The sequence below is a fragment of the Denticeps clupeoides genome, chromosome 19 (genome assembly GCF_900700375.1).
Source record: "Denticeps clupeoides chromosome 19, fDenClu1.1, whole genome shotgun sequence".
Classification (NCBI taxonomy): domain Eukaryota; kingdom Metazoa; phylum Chordata; class Actinopteri; order Clupeiformes; family Denticipitidae; genus Denticeps; species Denticeps clupeoides.
The window spans coordinates 15,289,085-15,309,622 of NC_041725.1; the positions used below are offsets into that span (position 1 = coordinate 15,289,085).

Sequence of the window (20,538 nt, forward strand, 5' to 3'; positions counted from 1 at the left end):
CAGGTCTCCACTTTTTGTTAAGTACATAACTCCACATGTGTTCATTCATAGTTTGATGCCTTCAGTGAGAATCTACCAACGTAAAGGGTCATGAAAATAAAGAAACCACATTGAATGAGAAGGTGTCACATTTGCTCTGAACCTTTTTGTCGATGTTCTGATGTACTGTAGTATAGGAGTCAGGACTCAATGGGAACTATTTGCCACAATTATATGTTCTCAGAGCAGGTTGTGAATATACAGTATCTACTTGAGAAGCTATTGCTTGCAAAAAATGCTCAGTAAATTCTGTACCGTTTTTTTGTCAAGTTTGTCATTTGATAAATCTTTCCTGATTCTGAACAATTAGAATCGACTCCTTGCGAACGACTCTCTCAATATTGCATTGCTGTGTGAAGGTGTTGAACTTCACCGTTGATTTTATTCTGCATGTTTAAATCTATTAGGTCAAATAAACTAAATGTTGCTTGATTCAGGGCCGACCTAAGGGTCCATTTAGGTAAAATAAGTTGAAATGCAAAATATCTTATACTGTAATACAGTAGTAACACACCAACAAAATATGTTTATTTTTATAATCGTCAACTGGAGTAAAAAAAAGCAGATGAACCCCATGAATATTCATAACACAGTATTCATTCTGTGCTTTTTAAAAGACACCGTGCCATTTTATCTATCCACCCACACGAAAGCTACTGTGAAAGCCAACGTTACCCTCAATTCGCTAGATGTGGCCAATGAATAACAACACAGTCAGAGTAAAACATCTTTCGACATTCACATAAATTAAAAGTACAGCATAAATACATGAGCATTCAATGTGAGACGCAAACTGACATTGACAAAGTTACATCACTTTGATGCATTTTTCTATTCTTAGACCTACAAATCTACACGATTAACAGTGATCCCTGCAACAGGTTTAGCTGTGTCCACTTTCGTTACCGTTGAAGAAAGCTGTATACAGTTCAAGTGTTTGAAAATGTGTTTTTCCCTTTTGAGGCTCTGTGTTCGGCATAAAAGCTGGTACATGTCTTCACATGTTTTCACGAAAGAATAAGCAAAGGAACTGAACAAAATTGTATCCAGATGAAAGATTAAATGAGAGACATTTCAAGATGCCACTACGGAAATTCTCATCCCTGATGCATTGGAAAAGCTTAAGTGCTTGAGACATTTTCAAGGAGATGCAGTGTGAGATGCGTGCTACAGGAAGCACAGAGGTCCCACGGCTGACTGGATACTTCCCTCCCAGGGCTCCCCCCTGCTCTCCAGTCCCAAATCTCTGAGGGGCAGGAGGCCCACGTGCTGCTCGCTGTTCCCCTTTACGGTTAACTGCAGCTCCACCTTCCATAAGAAAAAAAAACGCAGAGTTGAAGTTAATGAGCTAATTAACTTGGACGATTTCTCAACACGTATACAAACCGCTTACCTCACAGCCAAGTTTTCTCCTTGTGGTGTAGGTCGAGCCGATCGAGGAATCGTCTCCGCGCAAGTGAACTCTGTGTCCAGAATGGCTGTGATTGGCTGCGGCCTTGTGATCCCTGTGGCAGCCTACATTCACGTGCTGCGTAGCCAAATTGCTGTGTAACCGTAGAAACCGCAGCTGGACCACATCCAGGCCTGCATATTTAAACTGGGGCAGACGGATCGATTGATCAAAGCTTTACAGGGACATTTACATTTACGTCATTCATCAGATGCCCTTATCCAGAGCGACTTAGTCAGTAGTTACAGGGACAGTCCCCCTGGATACACTCAAGTGTCTTGCTCAGGGACACAATGGTAGTAAGTGGAGTTTGAACCTGTGACATTGTGGTCTTCTAGTTCATAGGCGAGTGTTTTACATACTAGGAGTTTTACAAACATTATTGCAGGCATTATTAATGCTTAATTTTCTTAATTTCTTTTAAATAACCACCAATACCAACACTCAGGTCTTACTTTAAATCCATTGTGTAGTTGGCTGAACCATTGGATGGCACCTTTAGATGTATTTATATCTGAGAAGAACTTTCCTGAAATCTGAAAAGTACAAGACGTTGATTCAACAGGCACAACAACATTTACTTATGTAGATGTGAAAATGTTGAAGAACTAAGTAATGAATGTGACACCATCAGACGGATGTCTTTTGAACGATGGCGCCACGTCCAGATAGGAGGTGCTGATCATGTTACCTGCGACTTGACTGGATACAGACAGGTCATCCCGCCCGCAGTGAAATTACAAAACACACGCAGGGCGTCAAAGGGACACCCCTGGTTGGGGTCCACATAGAAAAAGCCTGCACAATGCAACAGCAACAGATTTTTCATTCAGCGAACGACTGTGAGAGTTGTTCTGGCCGGTTTTCCTCACTCACCATCCTGCGGGTTTGGGTGAATTAGCCCCAGTTCTTTGCAAGTGGTGGCCGGGCTGTCTTTCGTGCCTTGGGGCCAGATTAACAAGTCACGGTCCCCTTGGTCACGTTGCAGAACAAGAGGCGTCCTGGAATTAAGATGCTTAAGCTGCTGTGGACGACACATGATAGGTCTAAGAGAAATTGATTCATAAACTGTAATAACTGAGTTAATCTAAAATTGTCCTCATCTGCCTCCACTGATGACATCATGAAAAGTAATTTTTTTCCTCTATATACAGTTGACCTCAAATTTTATACCAACATTTTGTGATCCTTTTCTGTTGAAGGAATTTGAAGGGTTTCTTGGTGTCTGGCCAGTGTTACCTGGCTTTCCCTGTCGGAACCGTGAAGGAAATGTCAGTGCTTCATGATTATTACTTTATTTCGGAGTTTTTGTACACATCTTACTGGAGGTCCTCGACGTCCCTTGGCTCCCTTCGCTCCAGGCATTCCTTGAACCCCCTTTATTCCCTGTAAATTGTGCCAATGCTTTAGATAACAATCAGGTTTCTGAGTATAGCATTTCTGGGTGTGCATTTCTACCTTTTTTCCAACAGGTCCCTGAAAAGTGAAGTTTAAGCGTGTTAACACATGCGCAACACATGTAACATCAACCCTCTTTAACCCTTTTAGAAGAGTAATAAACCTACTTTGACACCAACATTGCCCCTGCGTCCAGCAGGACCACTTGGACCAGCGTCACCCTGCAATGTTACAAATGTATGAATGACTTATAATATGCATCATTAATATGTAATATAAAACTAATAATAATAACAACAACGTAAGACCTGTTTGCCAGTTTGGCCATTTTGCCCTTTTTGCCCATGATGTCCTTGTTTTCCCTAAGAGGGAAATACATACAGTTACTGACTTTCTGCATGATTATTATTACAAAATCAAGTCTACGTTGACTACATTAGTTGGCTCTACTTTGTTCCCTGGCAGCCCTTGAGGTCCCGGTATGCCTCTGACACCAGCCCCTCCCTAAGGACAAAGGATGACAGTGATGATTATGGCTGAATGGCTACCATGGCTAAGTAGACCTTAACGTGGAAATCCTTACCTTCTGTCCTTGGTCACCTGCCTTTCCTTTGTAGCCCCTAAGTCCAGGGAGACCCTATTCAAACAAACAATAAACACAAAAATGAACAAAATGGATAATTAGTCTATTGAAGCTATTGATCTTATGTCATGCACTTTATGTTACTATCCAATTAGAACACACCTTTGGCCCAATGGGCCCTGGAGGCCCTGACTCTTTTAGTCCAGTGGCACCCTAAAGACAATTTAATTAGTAGAAAAATGCATAAGAATTTTAAAAGATTGACCTCAGACATTACCTTTAGCCCATGCTTTCCAGCATCTCCTCTTTGTCCAGGTATACCAGGCAAACCCTATGGAAAAAGTCAATTTTTCATGGACCTGCAATTTTTAATAATGTAAAAATTAGTGGTTCATTTCACCCACCCTTCTTCCTGCAGCACCAGGACTACCTGGCATTCCTCTGTACCCAATATCACCCTGCCAATACAACATATACAGTATAATCAATATACATATTTTATTGGCATGTTTACAACACCTACTGAGAAAAAAACATAATCAGGCCATTCCATCTATATCCTGATCTTGATATGGTCCATCAAAGGTCTTGGAAACACTAATAAATAATAAATAGAATTGTATTCAGCTCTTAAAATGTTTTTTTTTAAAAACATGTATATCAATAGCAGTACAGATGGATTTCCAAAGCAGAGGTTTGTTATAGAGGTGTGATATTTTAAAAGATAAATAATTGATTTGCTCTGCAGTTATGATTCTTATGCATGCATTCTAGGATCTGATAGCCCTCAATGTTCATAGCATTTACAGCTCCCCATATATTGCTATCAGCAGGGGTTGAATGAATGAAGTACTTTGAACTCTGCCAGCCATCTGCCAGCAACATTACATTATGGCACCAAATTGCCACTTAGATCACATTCATTAATGTTTGTGCAAAATCATTACCGGGTCGCCTTCATTTCCCTGAACTCCAAGCAGGCCATCTAGCCCGGCACGGCCCTGTAATTACATTCAAAATGAACAAATTAAATATTTAAAACACTAATCAATAACTGTATATTATTACAGAAAGTAATGAACATGGACTCTGAAACTACGTTATTTATTTTGCCAAAATAAGTGGAAATTATATTTAATAATATTCCAAACGTCTGATTAACAATATTGTCTAGGGTCTACCTAAAAAATGGCCACCTTCTGCATTTCACATAAAGTTGTATATTTTAATTTCTAGTTTGGATACTTGCTGGAATTCCAGGCATCCCAATTGGACCAGACTTTCCCTTTGGACCCGGTGCTCCCTACACAAGGAATTATAAAAAGATCGCAGCTTTCATGTAGCAATAAATGCAATATAGCAAATAGTCTTTGTCACTTAATGTGGATGATGAAACAACATTTGTGATATTGTTATAATGACACTGAAATTCATTTTATATGAAATTACAGTGCTATACTAATGAAACTCACTGGATGGCCATGAACACCTCTGCTTCCTTTCTTCCCGGGTTTTCCAGGACTCGCTACCTAAACAAACAAGAACAAAATCATCAGACAAGCATAGTTATGCAGTAAGCACTTCATCAGTATCCGTTGAATAATGACACAAATGCACAGGTACTGTATATCACCCGTGGGCCTTGGTTTCCTTTGTTTCCTTTGGGCCCCGGTGGCCCAGCAGGTCCTGGCTGCCCTTTAAGACCAAGAAGCCCTGAGAATCCTCTGCGGCCCTCCTTGCCCTCGAATGAAATTCAATAGTGAAATACACTATGAGGATTGGATGGTTTCACAAATTTCTCCTGATCTTGTAATTATCCAGCAAACATCCAAATTAAGCCAATTGGGGCTGCTTCCTTCCAGTAGGCATTTTCAAGAACAAACATGCAACTTCAACCAGTGTCCATATGTCCATTGTGGGCTAATTGCTGGGCAGTAATCAGCCGATTCAAATCCCTGAAAATATAATGATTCTATCTACAGGTTCATTACAAGCTAATAAGAGTATGCCTGGGAAATAGTAAATTCCATTTTTGAACAGATCTCCCTTGAGGATTGATTGATCACATGAATCAAAATTGGCCAGCAACAGAAAAAAATTATAACTCTAGATGGATATTCTTACCCTTTCGCCCCTTGGACCAGGTTCTCCTTTTGCCCCTCTTGAACCCCAAATGCCCTGTGCAATGGAGAGAAAGGTAGAAGATGAAACCCTACCCAGGGTGTAAATGGTCAAAGGTTGAAAGGCTGAAGCAAAACATGCCTTTTCGCCCATCTGACCACTGGTCCCCAGATTACCCATGGCACCATAATCTCCCTGTTTTTAAACACGACGCAGGTAAGAAAATGACATAGAGAACAGTTCAATGCAAATATATTAACATAATACAATTTTAAACCTTCGGTCCATAAGATCCATTCTCCCCAGGTTGCCCTGGATTTCCATGCAGACCCTTGAAAGGCAAGGACGACAATTTAATTCAATGTGGAGAACACTCACTCAGGAAGAAGAAAATGTAGAACAGTCACAGACACTTACAGCCATTCCCCTAGTTCCTTCTGGTCCTGGATGACCTAGTCTTCCAGACTCTCCCTTAAATATGCATTCAATTATTAATGACTTCGTTCACAACTCCATCATAATTATGTTAAAACGCATAATCTCCATTTGCAAGACTCACTCTGAGTCCTTTGAGGCCTTTTTCACCCTTGGCCCCTCCTCCTCCAATGCTCCCCCCAGGTCCATATCGTCCTGCCAGTCCGGGCGTACCCCTGGGTCCGGTATCACCCTGTAATCACACAAATGGTGCTTCATGAACAACACCCCACCATGTGCCCACGGGATACCCTGCCGTGACAAGGATTTACTTTTTGTCCAAGGGGTCCAGGACTGCCATGCTCTCCAGGGACACCAGTTTTTCCCTAAAATATAAAGACAGCACATACATGAACCTCTATCCACCACAACTTCAATTAATTTCAATGGAAACAATGTTTTCAGCATATTGGTTCTGTATTTATCTGTCCTTGTCACAATCTGTAATAGCAACACACTTCTTTTCCTGGAGGGCCTTTTACTCCAAACTGTCCTCCACTGCCTGGTTCCCCTTGGACTCCCACTTCTCCTTTTATACCAACAGGTCCAGGTGTTCCTTGGTCACCCTGAAGAACCATACATACAAAGGAAGGAACCATTAACACATCTTCAGTTGTATTTCAGTTATGGTGGGGATGTCAAAAAAGTGTGAATAATAATGCATGATTGATTGATTACTCACCAATAGACCTTGTTGTCCAGCCTTCCCCACAGGACCACTAATTCCAACTGTGCCCTAAAGCAAAGCAAGCAGCCCTCATGCTCCTCTTACTTTCTAAGCAACATTAATTAGAGTTCGATAAAGTATTACCCCAGGTTATGAACCCCAAACTGAGTAATCAATACAATATTATCAATCTACCTCCTCACCATCGACACCAGCAGCTCCTTTTTGCCCAGAGGCTCCAACAAATCCCTGCACAATTTAGAGGTGTGAAGACATTAAACTTTGGCGTTTTATGAGTCTTTGTATTTGTCTTTATTTATATTTGGCTTGAATACATTTCTAATAGTTGCTTACTTTATTGCCTTTCTCTCCCACAGGGCCAGCAGGTCCTGGAGGGCCATCTTTACCCTGGGATTTGATGTAATTATGCAAGTAAATTTAACATATTGTAATTCATGTATTTCATATTTCCCTATAAAAGACACATGGGTGTATTTGTTGCCTCATCAAGTTTGTCTTGTGGAAATACAGAAATTAACATGTAAACGTTCTAAATGGTGTCATAGTGACATTAGCAGGCACTTCTCATATCTCCTAAACAGCTGAAACTGCAAAGTCACCTTCAACATTGCACACTGCACTTTATGTACACTTTGTATATAGGATTTCGTTTTTTTAGTTCAGTAGATATAGTTATTTATAAACAGCACAAACAAATTCCACAACAAATTGTACAATAACACTTACACACATCCTTGCCCATTGTTTTTTGTTGTTGTTGTTGTTGGTTTTTTCTACTCTGTACTTGAGAGACACCATCTACCGGAATCAAATTCCTTGTATGTGCTGGCACTTACTTGGCCAATAAATACGATTCTGATTCTGATTCTGATTCTTTACATTTTATGAGCACCCTAATGCAAAACAATTAAAAATAAAATCAGAAATAAATAAATAAATATTGATATGACTTACGGGATAACCTGCAACACCCTGAGGACCACCTGATCCTTGGGGGCCCTTATCTCCTGGTGGTCCTTGAACACCCATTGCTCCCCATGGTCCAATGTTGCCTTGTATACCCTAGAATTAGTATTTAGTTATATAATTGAATTTTCATGAGACTGTGCACAAACTGAATCTGTTTAGTCGGATAACGCTCTTGGTTTTGGAACCACTGGGTGACATCAGTTCTTACAGGACTTCCTTGGTATCCTTTTGGTCCTGGCTGACCTGTTAGACCCTAAAAAATGTAAACAAGAACATATAAGCAGATCATCAAGTCTGACTTCATATTGAAAACAAATAAATAGATAAAAACGTACACGGTGCCCTGGTTTTCCATGTGGACCTCCCTGTCCACTGTTTCCCTGAAATACAGCAGATATTTGATGCAAACATGACCCACAACCGCCCTAATTTTAAGATCTCAGCAGAGCAAGGCTGAATTCAGGCACAGTTTGTTGCATTGCATGAACTGCTAGAACATTTAAAGCTGCTCGAGATGGAACTAGGTCGGATTGTGACTGAACAAAAAAACTTGCTGTTCCAGGTACAGAAAATAGCATCTGCTACCAGATGAATGAATAAGTAAAGTGATGCAAGCAAGTGGTGGAGCAGTGATACCAGGATCTTCTCTTGATTTGCCATTTATTGAATAATTATTTAATTTTTTTAATTTTTTTGTAAATTAAAATACACAATCAAAAGACTTGGACCAGGCCTGGGGTTATGGTGATAAATGAAAGCAGATTTACACCTAAACAACTAATGACAGATGACATTTATAAGTACCATGGATCCTGGACTGCCGGGAGGGCCTGATGGTCCAGCCCTTCCTTTTAGGCCCTTGGAAAAAAAAGACATGGGCAAATCAGCACACTTCCTCGCACTGGCATTTTGATGGGTTGCATCAGTTTTGGTTCTGTGTTATAATTAAATCCTATTACCCACCTTTATTCCTGGAGATCCAGGTTGGCCTGTGGCTCCTATGATTCCTGCATCCCCCTGATTCAGATGTTCAGACAGAGAACTAACTCTGTCAGGACTGACCTTTGTTCTATGCACCAGGGGTAGGATAATGATGTAGCAGCTTAGATGAACTTACTCTTTTCCCAACAGAACCTTGAATGCCTGGTGGTCCAGACTTTCCTGTAAATCCCTAAATTGAAATAGACGCATTTCTCTGAAAATGAAGTGTTGATGGTTTTCCTTATTGTTGCGGTATAATTTCAAGAACATTGCTATGCTCTTGCTGTTGTAGCAATTAGCATTTTGCGTTGCTCATGATCATTTTAAAACTGCACCCTGAGTCCCTGTGGGCCGGCATCCCCGTCTGATCCAGATAATCCCATAGGTCCCTGCATGACATGAGTAATTATTTTCAAAGTTAACAATACTGATTCCACATAATGAATGAAAGTGCAGTTTACTATAATTTAATAACAAAAACATTATAGTATTACGGGTGTTCCGTGTGCTCCATCAAGGCCCTGGTTGCCATGGAGACCAGGGAGACCCTAAATGTAAGAAAATAGCATTCAAATAGCATTCAAATTGTTTGCTGACAAGGGTTGCAGGTTGTCACTCACAAACTAGTGATCATACAATTTAACAAGATCAATGAGAGGTTCACCTTGGTTCCTTTTAATCCAGTTCCCCCTGGAATTCCTGATCTCCCCTATGCAACAGAAGAGCAATAAACTTGAAGACTTTTTCGTTTCCTATTAACTCATTGCTGTTCTGCATGCTTTTTATGCAGAATGCATTCTATATAACAGCTGCAAATTCCATGGAGCATGGCAAATTTTGGTAAAGATCTGATGTACACAGGAACCTTAATACCAGGCTCTCCTTCTGGTCCTCCTTCTCCTGGCTTGCCCATCTCTCCCTGCAAAGAAAATAAGCATGAAAAAAACACTCATCACAACATGCCTTGTTACTCTAATTTGGGTTATAAATTATTTTATTTTTTTAATTTATACCTTGCTAATGAAGAATACTCACCAAAGGCCCAGGTGAACCATCAAACCCGGCATGGCCTGGCCGACCCTATGGAAATTTACCAATTAGCACATTTTTTTAAATCTCATTGCAAACAAAAAATTATGCATTACAACAGCATCTGTTTAGTACTGTCGATAAGATTTTGAATGTCTGTCATATAACAATGATCCTGTGACAAAACAAAATGACAAAAATGTCCGTTACCTTGTCACCCCTGAGTCCTGAAGGGCCTTGAGTACCAGTAGGGCCTTGGTCTCCCTAAAATTAAAGACTCTGTCGAGCTGATTTTGCTTTACCCATGTATCCCGTGGCAGGTGTATACAGACATAATACATAAAATGTGGACTGTCTCACATAGGATACACAGAGAAAACATTATTGGTGAGTATTGTTAGGTGTCCTGCAGCAGGTCACCTTAGGCCCATCATTTCCTTGAATTCCCTGGTCGCCAGCTGGTCCATCATAGCCCTAGCAAGGACAGGATGCATGATGCTTCAAACATTCTTTTATACATACTTATTCTTTTAAAAATCCTGACACCCATCTTGGTGAACACTTTTGGCCAACTCAACTCACTTGAAGGCCTGGTAATCCTGGTGGGCCTGATGGTCCCATGGAACCTGGAAGACCAGACTGACCTCCTCTGCCTTTGAAACCTCTTCTACCTGGAGGTCCAGACGGACCCTGGACATAGCCAAATTTAAAATTATCTTGAACAATTTCTTCCTCTCAGTACAATCAAACTACATTTTTAATCAAAATGTAAAAACTCACTCACTTTGACCCCCTTTAGACCTGTGTCACCTTTCTCTCCCTTTCCATGACTGATGCCCTGGAAAAAAGGTTTAGAGGTTACTTGTCAGACATTTATAAAATGTCAATACATATACTTCAATCAAAACAATTTCTTTTGTAGGTCTTCTTACAGTTATCAGAGCTGCTTAAAGTAATCATATAATCTTACTGGATCACCTGATGGTCCGGGTTTACCAGGAATTCCATTGGCACCCTAAAACCATAAAGTGTTTTTAATAGTCTGTTCTAAACAGAATGCATTACATTTAATACATGGTCATGAAACCAAACTCAATGCAACTAATGTAGTGTCTAATACGTATTTGCATTTCAAATGCTGTTATCATTAATTTAGTGTTTGGGAAATACTTACTTTAGGTCCAGGAATTCCTGGACCTCCTATGCTGCCTTCAACTCCCAAATCCCCCTATTAAATTTGTCATATTAAGTAAATAATAAAGCTAATTATTATCTTTTGTATTATAAAGAACGCTGACCTATTACCATTTCTTTGATTACCATTAAGAAGAATACTTACGTTATCCCCTTTAGGACCTGGGGGTCCATCTGACCCTGGTTTTCCCTGCAAAAGGAAATATTCCTTGAATGAGTTCTGACATATAGGTATGTGTTTTTTTATATATATATTTAAACCATTCATCATTTTGACACAACAATTAAAAAAAACTACAGTTACAAATAAAAGGTCCAAGCATAGATCCCTGTGGCACCTTTTAATATGAGTAATCTATCTCCATTCATGTAGAACCACAATTGTTGTATAATCTATCCCAATCATTAAAATTAAATAATCACATGTTTAACAACCTGTTCCCCACGAACCCCAGAAAAGCCATTGGTCCCATCAGGACCTGGTGCACCCTATTAACACACAATGACATCAGAAACAATGATAGGCATTTTATTCTATACTAACAATGCAATATATTTTTAAATACTCACATGCTTTCCAGGTTCTCCCTTCAGACCAGGTTCTCCAGGTTGACCCTTGTAAGAGTATTGGATTTTAAAACTCTAATAAAAGAGAGAACACAGACTTTTTATTGCTTTATCACTTCTTACTGATGGTCCTTTGATTCCTGGGACTCCTTTCTGCCCTATTGGTCCCATAAGGCCCTGAAGACAGAAGTCAAGGGTTAAATGGTGTTTGATAAAAATGATTAAAAATTAAGTACAAAATGGAGTGGTATGACATACAGGTGGCCCTGGTGATCCTGTAAAACCATGCAAGCCAGGCTCTCCCTGTAACAGAATGAAGACTAGGTAAAAAAGGTTTTTATATAAAGCGCACTATAGATATCATACTCACAGTAGGTCCATGTATTCCCTTAAAACCAACTTGTCCTCTGGTTCCAGGTATGCCCTGCATAAAACATTTTACAATTAGTCTGTGATAAACTTTTAAAATGCATTTTTTTTACGTGGCTGCAAGCATAAATTAAAAACTTTAGCTCATTAGATAATTACTCACAGTGTACCCTGTTATCCCAATGAAGCCTTTCTCTCCTTTATTTCCCTAAAACATTTAGAAATAAGTTTTAATTCATATGGTTAAAGTATGAAAATGTTGTAGGCTTCAAAGAGAAAGATGCATGACCTTCTCTCCCTTTCGTCCTATGTTTCCACGAGACCCTGGCTCGCCTTGAAAACCCTGAGAGGAGCCCAAAAGACAAACAATGGGTCCATGTCCACAGCCATGGGACACAGATACTTAAGCCAGAGTGCAGTTATGAATGCATGCCACAAATGCTTCCATGCCTTTCCTAACAAGGCAACTCAAGCTGGGCCTTTAAATTTCAACAGAAAGGCTGTGGCCATGTTGCTTGGATATAAGGTCTGCCATTTCACTTCCCCTGAGGTCAGGTACACCTTGACATTTTAAGAATAAGTAGTCCACAAAGAAGTCCATGGCCATTCTTACCCACTCACCCAGCTCCCCTTTGCTGCCCTGTTCTCCTCTGTAGCCTGGAAGGCCCTGAAGGCAAAAGACAAAACCACAATGCGGCTTCAATCCCTCCCATGCTTCCCGGCAGCATTATAATTAGCCTTTCAGTCAATGTAAGCATAACACAACTATTTTACCTTCTGTCCAGGTGGTCCGGCTGAGCCGTCCTCCATGTCTTTTCCAGGTGTGCCGTCTGGTCCAGGTCGACCCGGAGGACCAGGCAGCCCTACAGGACCCACTCTGCCCTAAACATAAAAAGTCTAAATGCAACTTACTGTTGCTTACCACTGCCCCTAATCATAACACTATGGGACATTTTAACCACAAGGACAGTGAAAAAGCCTGTCACACAGTTTATAATGTGACTCACAGAACAAATGATGGGGTGTTTCGCACGATGAAGCAGACAGCGTTTGATATATGATAAGGATGTGTTTGAATTCATTATCCCCGCAGCATTTGCTGCTGAGTAACACGGCATCCATCACTTCAACAGTGAGGCAGAGACTGTAGGGAGATCAGTATTCCTTGAAATTGCTTGAAGTCTGTCTTACTGGATTCTATATGAATGATTCACTCTTTCTCCTCCTCTCTAATTAAGCAGCTTTAAATGTTGTAAAAACTTTCAGTGTTTGCAGTGTTCTCAGTGTAAGATTGGTTAACATTAAAATAACCATGTATTAATAGTAACAAGTAATCTTTAAAGTAACATTAATAGACTCTCAGGCTATTAATATATCTCACAGTATGCTTTTTGGACTGTGGTTTTGGTTCGTTTTTGTACATGTGAAATGCACCTTTAAGAGAAGCTGTGTTATGTGGTCGACCTGCACTTGTGTAATTTAATTTAGTTGAGTTATACTTCGCACTGGCACTGGGTGGCTTGTAATGAGCTCCACTTGTATTTTACTTTCATTTTTTATTTTATAAGAAATCTACAAGTTATAAGAGGTTTATAAAGTAACAATAGTTAATTCAGAGACTAATAATCCTGTATAATGAGCATCGAATGAGTGTGTCTATTAAAGTGGCCGAGGTGTTTCTGTTGATAAGTTTCGCACGCGCAATTGGATTTTGCACATGAAAGCCTCAACAGCCCAATGCCTGTTTAAAAACTGAGCTGAATAGGCCAAACTGTTCAAACTCAGTTACAGTGGCGTCAGCTGTACGATGTTATAACCATCAACATTGTGTGCAAGTAATCAGCCAAAGTTATCTAGGTCTCCACATACCAACAAAAACAGTGCCCTAGTGTTAAAGCAGTCAGACATGGGACAACGGACAAATTGTGCAGCGGAGCTGAAATTAGGGATCCATTATCATTGCTTCATCCAGCTCCACAGTCTACATGGGTTTGCAAAATCGGGATCTTCTTCTCACTATAAGATTGTTAACTTGGACCAGATACGTACAATTCTTCCTCTTTCTCCTTTTCTTCCCTGTTTGCCAGGAATTCCAGGTGGTCCCTAAAATAACAATGTCATAAATGTGAGTTCATCAGATATGCAATGCACAGGTTGTGGGATTACAATACAATAGAGATGGCATAGTTATAATCAGAACATATATTTTCTACACGTGCTATCTACTATTTTATGCAGCACTGGAGTTTTGGAGATATAATACAGATCTCACCTGAGGTCCAGGGTCTCCAGGTAGTCCTGTTGGTCCCAGTGGACCCTTCAACCTCTGTGGAAAAGAGGGAGTTAACCTGAATTAGTTGATCAGAGTCTTGGCTCAAATACACCTTGCAGGTGGAATACTTACTGGCCAAGAAGAAACAAGCTTTTTATAAAACTTTGTTCTCTGTTGGTAAAGAAAAGGAAAATGTATAATCAATGGTCTTCAGGACAGCATAATGTCAAGCGGCACCATACATCAGCAGAGCATGAAACACACATGGCGGCTAAAACATTAAAAGCACCTTGAATTCCTGCCATTGCTCCTCAGATGTTTTCCACACAATGATAGCTGGCATCCCAGGTGGTCCAACAGGCCCTCTGTATCCTGTTGGTCCAGTGCGACCCATTACACCAGGATAGCCCTGACAGCAGATGCATAGAAGAATGCACACTTTACCCCAAACACTGCACAGCATTGGTATAAGTATTATTATTAATAATTAGTATTAGTACAATAATTTGTATTATTCTGAGTGATTGGTTTGTTTTAACCACAACTAAAATGATTGCTTTACTGCGACTACTGTGCCAGAATAGACCAAATAAATATTATTATTAAAACATTGATTTCCCATATAGCACCAAAAAGTAAACAGTTCAAGTTGTGGTAATGGCATGAAAAATGTACCAAAACTGGCGGGTTTAATTCAGCTCAACATCCTTATATTTGTTTTTACTCCAACTTAATGTTTAAAAATGTAATAGAGCATACTTTATCTCCTTTTGATCCAAGTGGACCTGGCAGCCCATGCAGACCAGCATATCCCTAAAAACAAAGCAAAAAAATGGCAGTTCTTGTTAACTGCAGTACCCTGATCTCACCAGAAGAGGGAGGTTGTGTGCTGTACTTGACCAGAACTGAAGCAGGAAGCGGTGGCCCTCCCTCATCCCTCCCCGATCACTCCCCCCACCCTCATATTATTTGTCTCTCTCTGCCATGCACAGCTCTGGGTTCCAATTGTAAGACCTCAGCGGTGGATGTAAATGACCACTCTCATCCTCTCCTCTCCAGCCCTAATCGAATAAGCCCTGAGCAAATTCAGTTTAGCCTGATGGCCCCGAGAAGCTAAGGGTCTCCAGTGTCGTAGCGGTTTGTGTCCCTCTACAGTTGACTAAACTAAAAAACACTGTGATGCAGGATTTTTTTTTTTTGTGAATGGACAGGTTAACATTCACTCTCATTCCTTCGTTCAGAGCTGCATTGTGGCTTTCGGGGTTTGCTTGCTCCACAATGTTTAAATGCTGAAGCATAATTTTAGTGACAAGCAATTACATTTTTTTTTTTTTAAGAGAAGTGATTGTCATTGTGAAACACAGCACACAGTGCACAATGCACAATGCAACGTGTCCTCTCTATTTAACCCATCACCCTTAGTAAGCATTGAGCAGCCATGACAGGCACCCGGGGAGCAGCGTGTGGCAACGGTACTTTGCTCAGTGGCACCTCAGTGGCACCTTGGCGGTTCGAACCGGCAACCTTCTGATTACAGGGCCGCTTCCTTACCTGCCAGTCCACCACCACCCCAGTGGCCTTTCTGATTCTACCTGACTGGCTAGATGAACATGAAATGAGGTATGGTTTTCGATCCACGGGTCATAAGGACTTGACATTGATAGCCCTGATAGACAGGACCAATTTTACATACAGTGCTATGTTTGGACACGTTCTACCTGCTGTCCTCTTGGTCCTACTCTGGATGACTGGCCAGGTACCTTGTCGTGGCCATGGTGTCGTGGAGAAGGACTGCCTGAAATGTCAGGAATGCACATTGCAGACAAAAGAATGAAACAATGCAACATTCTGCCCTCCTGAGGACACCAGAGATGAACCGACTGAGCTGGAGCTAGCTCTTTACCTTACCTGGTACATCGGAGGAGCTTTTTGGGCATCCTGCAGGATGTTCTGGACTGCACCGATCACCTGATCCTGTGTGCTCTGGGGACCTTTGGTGGAGCTCAGTGTCAGTCTCTGGTGTGACTGTGGGCGCGGGCGTCACACTCTGCAGCCTCGCTCCGTTCCCTTCCTCCTTCTCACCTCTCTCTTCATTCAGATCCCCCATGTCCACCTCTGGCAGTTCTACAGGTGGTTCCTGGGCCGTTTCCTCCCATGAGAGTACTGGGGTCTTCTCAGTTTCCTGTGGCGAGTGGGTGTCACCTTTTTCTGGTTTCTCCAGAGAGACTTTTCCTGTGGAATTTGACCTATGTCCATTATTTGCCCATTGAACTGATGGGTAGATGCTGTTTGTGTTGGGAAACAGTGGAGTGAAACGTGGAGTAGGACTTGTTCCTGTTTCCAGAACGTCTCTTCCATCTTCTGGCCTGGAAAATGAAGGAATGGTGGAGTCCACATTCATCTCTTCCATACTATAGTTTCTATAAGAGCTTGAAGGTCCACTGGAGGGTGCTGTTTTATTGGCGATGTCACCAGCGTAAAGCAACTGTTCCTTCCCGACTCCAGTTTTGTGTTTGTGGCGCTTAAGTGAAGAAACCAATCCTCTTGGAAGCTCCACAGGATTTTTTTTATGTTTATGGCTCATGTCCTCCTTCCCTGAGGAGTCTTCTGGTCTGTATATGATCCTTCTTTCAACTCTTCCCAGAACTTCCTCTGATGATCTGCTGATTTGTTCCTGTAAAATAGTGATAATTTAAAAACGGTTTAATCCACTCATAAATAATCTGAGTGGTTTCAATAGTTTCTGTTTCAGTGAACGTGCATCAGACTTTTAGTTTTAGTTTTAGTTCGGATCGCCACCTGTGTTCTTTACCTGCTGTACCCATGAGTCTGTGAGGTGGGTGCCATTGCTGTTTTCCCAGAGTTCTCTGCGGAGAGTGCGGTCAGCGGCTGCAAAATCCATCTGCTGCAGGAAACCCTGTCAAACAACCAGTCAATCAAACTGTAAAATCAAACAAAGAAATAAATAACTGGGTCACAAGACCTTGGTTACTCCACTGATCTGAGAAGACCAGATGAATGTATAAACCAATCTGTTTAAAGCAATTTCTTTCATAATAACAATACAGATTTTTTTTCTTACAATATTCTTTACTAACACACAGCAGGAGAGGAAATACAGCTATAAATTGAAATATTTCAAATGATATATTTCAAGGTTGAACTATGTTAAAATGGCTGTGTGGCAATGCCTCATGACTCTTTGATACCTAGTTTGAAACCATAGAAATGACTGTGCATGTTGGTGTTGTCAGACATTTGAGAAAATAAAATGTCTTAACCTCAAAATTTCCATATTTCCTTTTGAACAGTGTATTTAATATCAGTCCTTGGTGACCTGGATTTTAGGTGATCTCGTCATCGAAATGTGACCAAATAATTTTGTACTTTTATATCATCTCCACTCAAAAGTTGCATTCGTATAAATTTGTATTTCTCCCTAAAAAATTAGCTCATACATTAAACAAATTCATAATAAGTTAACAAAGTTGGTTGGCAGTAGTCAGTTGGCAGGGTTAATGTCAACCTTGTTTCTAGGGTTTCATGCTTACTTTTGTTGCCAAGTTAGAGTTCTGCTCTTCTCACATCAGTCGAAAGGAAAATTCTGACTGTTTCTACAGAATCCCAAAAAATATATATTCTTTTAAATTCATATATGATGTATGTAGTTTTCTTTACTTTGTCTAAGTGTTGGTATGAAAAAAAAAGTTCTACAACAATGAGAACATATTGACCAGTGTAGATTTATGCAGCCTGAGCTGCTTTTCATGCACTGGCCTTTTTTCTCACATGGGCTCCAATTCCAGCACCCTGGTACTTTAAACTATTAAAGGTCCGGTGTTCAAGACAAAAACTTTCACGCGACTTTTAGGAAATTCTGACTGTTGTGTTGCGCAATAATCTACTTTGCAGATTTGAATGTTTTACGTTTTTCCCCATAGCTACACAGTCACATGCTCAGCACCTTCAGACAGATTTTTCTTAGTATGCATCCATTTTTGTCCTCGGAGTTTCCTTAGTTTTATACCTTACTGTCTGAAGCACACAGAAGTTCTTGGTTGAATCCCTGTTTTAACTATGAAAGCAACTTTATTATAGTATATAAAGTATAACTTTCAGGAAAAAATCACTGAATCGCTGATTATGCCAAACCATATGTCACAACATTCCTACAGATTCATTTAAAAGAGGAGACACTTACACAACAGGAAAAGAGAAGCATTGTGCTGGGACCCCACATAGCTGCAGGCTAAGAAGGGGCTGGCCCAGGTTCAGAACCAAGTCGGTGCTAACGTTCTGCGTTTAGTGGGGAAAGGCCAATGCTGATGGAGGCAAAGCATGGAGTGGTTCAGTATCCGCAAGAAAAATGGAAAGAAAAATCTGAATTTAAATTAAACAAAAACAGTCTCCAGATGGTCAGAATGGTCAGTATCCAGCAGTTCTCCTCATGGTATTAAAAAAAAGTAAAAACAAGACCTGTGTCCATTCCAGTGTTTCTTGGTACATGTGCATCATGGGTAGAAGAAGGGAAAGGTTTTTATAAGGTTTCCTGTGTGAAGTGCTGTCGTCATCGCTGGGTTTTGACACAGACGATGTGAGGCTGATGAATGGCCGTTGTGTCCAGACACCAGCCACACATGGGTGTCAACAGGGCGAAACAAGCCAAACACATCCAAGCCTAACAACGACCCTTTCATATTTCACCACCTTCATAGTTCTCTATAAATGGCAGAGAGTTAAGGACAAACGCATCAAAGTTGTTCCAATTCAATACTTGTAGACATGAAGCTCTACAAAAGGTCCAGTCACCAGATCAAATGACCAGACCTGATCTTCAGATCTGACCCCGGACCTTTCATGTTGCTTCCCGTCTTTTCAAAGGCGGGTTGAGACGGGAGAGAGGAGTTGGGTCTCATGTGAGGAATGTGGCACTGGGCTCTGAAAAACGCCTCACTTACGGTAAGAGATGTGATGTAGGGGCGGACTTCACCTCTCAGGAAGGTGAGGTCCTAGGTGGAGCCATCCAGACCAGAGTAGGTCCTTCATGGCTACTCTATTACTGGCACGGTAGAGCCTTTAACTGCGATGCGGAGACGGACGGGGGTCGGACTGACCCGGGCCTTATTGCATGGGGAGGTTGCCATGGTAACCAGGAAAGAGACAAATAAACATGAACATACAACAGACTGAAAGCACAAACACACCTAACAGAGGTACTGCTGTGATGCAAGGCCAAAGCAACAAAACAATTCTGACATGGATTCTGGCAGACATCAGGTCAAATACATGCTGGCCAACAACACATAGCTGCAATATAGAATTATATGATGTGACGGTTGTGCACAATAATATTAAATAATTCACCAGAATATGTTGTATTATTTTACAATGAAGTGCTTTGGGTGTCCAATTCTCAGTGGGAGTTATTTTTCAATTAAATCACAAATGGTCACCTGTAACATGAAAGTGAAGTGATTGTGTCATTGTGAAACACTGCAGCACAGCACAAGGTGACACAACGAAAAGTGTCCTCTGTAAGCATCAAGCAGCCATGACAAGGAGCAGTGTGTGGCGACGGTACTTTGCTCAGTGGCACCTCAGTGGCACCTTGGCGGACCAGGATTCGAACCGGCAACCTTCTGATTACAGGGCCGCTTTCTTAACCACCACTGCCCTACGTCTAAATGTCTAAATGTCTAAATGTAAAAGTGTGTATGAGTACATTTATGCAGAATAGCAGGCATGGCTCCAGTACGGAAGTTTAAAATAATCAACAGCCCCGTCAGACATTGCCAGACATGTGTAAGATTTACCAGTACACCAAATTCTGTCCTGATTTTTAGCGTGGATCTTTTTTTCATTTTTTTCAAAACGGTAGAAGAGCAGACCTAGTTTCCTGGCTGGTTGGAGGTTTTTGATGTGCCAGATGGATGCCTGTCCTGCTCTTTCACATCTGCTCCCCCTGGTGTGAAGGGCCAGGTAGAGGCCGCAGGTAATTGGAACATGTTGCTGTAGGTGCAGGAGACGTCACTGCTGCCTGCAGGGAGATCAAAGGGCTTCGGATGCCGAGCTCCCAGACCAGATTTTCCCAAAGAATTCCTGTCTCTTTCCACCAAGAATCAATTGGACCATAAAAAAGTATATTTACATTTTTATTAAAGTGTTTTTGCACTGTTTTGACATACGCAAACAAGAATCCATTCACAAACCAAATTGAATTAAGAGAAAGAACAGCATCAATCCATAAATATAAACAGTTCCATAAATAAGATGTTTGTTCAATGTATTTATATATACTACATATGTATAAATCCGAGAGACTTCCTATGCCAGAGATTCAGATGCATTACATTTCATATTTCACAGAACATTGACCCACAGAGGCCAGGGGAACATGTACCAGA

At 40.9% G+C, this 20,538-nt stretch overlaps 2 protein-coding genes and 1 long non-coding RNA gene across 5 annotated transcripts; all 3 read right to left on the reverse strand.

The window, feature by feature from the left end:
* Nucleotides 1–1,015: 1,015 nt before the first annotated feature.
* Nucleotides 1,016–12,183, reverse strand: LOC114768891 (collagen alpha-1(I) chain). 3 transcript variants are annotated; one of them, XM_028961370.1, is made up of 53 exons: nucleotides 12,152–12,183; nucleotides 12,026–12,070; nucleotides 11,864–11,917; nucleotides 11,752–11,796; nucleotides 11,617–11,670; nucleotides 11,497–11,541; nucleotides 11,072–11,415; nucleotides 10,907–10,960; nucleotides 10,703–10,747; nucleotides 10,517–10,570; nucleotides 10,315–10,422; nucleotides 10,153–10,206; nucleotides 9,943–9,996; nucleotides 9,739–9,783; nucleotides 9,569–9,622; nucleotides 9,368–9,412; nucleotides 9,198–9,251; nucleotides 9,039–9,092; nucleotides 8,840–8,893; nucleotides 8,686–8,739; nucleotides 8,527–8,580; nucleotides 8,058–8,102; nucleotides 7,931–7,975; nucleotides 7,708–7,815; nucleotides 7,087–7,140; nucleotides 6,928–6,981; nucleotides 6,748–6,801; nucleotides 6,524–6,631; nucleotides 6,338–6,391; nucleotides 6,151–6,258; nucleotides 6,009–6,062; nucleotides 5,869–5,922; nucleotides 5,733–5,786; nucleotides 5,595–5,648; nucleotides 5,104–5,211; nucleotides 4,943–4,999; nucleotides 4,720–4,773; nucleotides 4,418–4,471; nucleotides 3,875–3,928; nucleotides 3,748–3,801; nucleotides 3,633–3,683; nucleotides 3,471–3,524; nucleotides 3,338–3,391; nucleotides 3,196–3,249; nucleotides 3,055–3,108; nucleotides 2,948–2,965; nucleotides 2,813–2,875; nucleotides 2,667–2,738; nucleotides 2,366–2,513; nucleotides 2,181–2,287; nucleotides 1,945–2,025; nucleotides 1,433–1,636; nucleotides 1,016–1,347 (listed from the first exon to the last, which is right to left on the reverse strand). In XM_028961370.1, the coding sequence occupies exons 7-53, from the start codon at nucleotides 11,195–11,197 to the stop codon at nucleotides 1,207–1,209; spliced, it is 3,237 nt and encodes a 1,078-aa protein (XP_028817203.1). In that variant the 5' UTR covers nucleotides 11,198–11,415; nucleotides 11,497–11,541; nucleotides 11,617–11,670; nucleotides 11,752–11,796; nucleotides 11,864–11,917; nucleotides 12,026–12,070; nucleotides 12,152–12,183; the 3' UTR covers nucleotides 1,016–1,206. The 3 variants fall into 3 exon arrangements, with proteins under 3 accessions (XP_028817203.1, XP_028817204.1, XP_028817205.1); XM_028961371.1 differs by having other exon boundaries at nucleotides 11,072–11,541; XM_028961372.1 differs by lacking the exons at nucleotides 11,497–11,541; nucleotides 11,617–11,670; nucleotides 11,752–11,796; ... (1 more) ...; nucleotides 12,026–12,070; nucleotides 12,152–12,183 and having other exon boundaries at nucleotides 10,711–10,747; nucleotides 11,072–11,082.
* LOC114769639 (collagen alpha-1(XIII) chain-like) lies at nucleotides 12,131–16,241 on the reverse strand. The gene is made up of 10 exons (XM_028962830.1): nucleotides 16,043–16,241; nucleotides 15,853–15,929; nucleotides 14,894–14,947; nucleotides 14,424–14,543; nucleotides 14,267–14,305; nucleotides 14,135–14,188; nucleotides 13,912–13,965; nucleotides 12,637–12,744; nucleotides 12,476–12,529; nucleotides 12,131–12,205 (listed from the first exon to the last, which is right to left on the reverse strand). Exons 1-10 carry the CDS (start codon nucleotides 16,239–16,241, stop codon nucleotides 12,131–12,133), a joined length of 834 nt encoding a protein of 277 aa, XP_028818663.1.
* A 391-nt stretch (nucleotides 16,242–16,632) lies between these two features.
* Nucleotides 16,633–18,624, reverse strand: LOC114769708 (uncharacterized). The gene is made up of 3 exons (XR_003743248.1): nucleotides 18,336–18,624; nucleotides 16,947–17,051; nucleotides 16,633–16,808 (listed from the first exon to the last, which is right to left on the reverse strand). It is a non-coding gene; the product is annotated as an uncharacterized LOC114769708 (long non-coding RNA).
* Between the last annotated feature and the right edge of the window lie 1,914 nt (nucleotides 18,625–20,538).

What these genes read in the sequence shown, in the direction of transcription:
- LOC114769639 (XM_028962830.1), bottom strand. Translation starts at nt 16,241, where the DNA reads ATGGGGGATCTGAATGAAGAGAGAGGTGAGAAGGAGGAAGGGAACGGA. An exon ending in TTGGATCAAAAGGAGATAAA is followed by an intron (nt 14,544 to 14,893) that starts GTATGCTCTATT and finishes ATCTGCTGTCAG; the next exon opens with GGCTATCCTGGTGTAATGGG. An exon ending in CCGGACCACCTGGACAGAAG is followed by an intron (nt 12,530 to 12,636) that starts GTAAAATAGTTG and finishes TTTTGCCTTCAG; the next exon opens with GGCCTTCCAGGCTACAGAGG.
- LOC114768891 (XM_028961370.1), bottom strand. Translation starts at nt 11,197, where the DNA reads ATGATGAATGGTTTAAATATATATATAAAAAAACACATACCTATATGT. An exon ending in CCGGACCATCAGGTGATCCA is followed by an intron (nt 10,571 to 10,702) that starts GTAAGATTATAT and finishes CCTTTTTTCCAG; the next exon opens with GGCATCAGTCATGGAAAGGG. An exon ending in ATGGATCTTATGGACCGAAG is followed by an intron (nt 5,787 to 5,868) that starts GTTTAAAATTGT and finishes GTTTAAAAACAG; the next exon opens with GGAGATTATGGTGCCATGGG.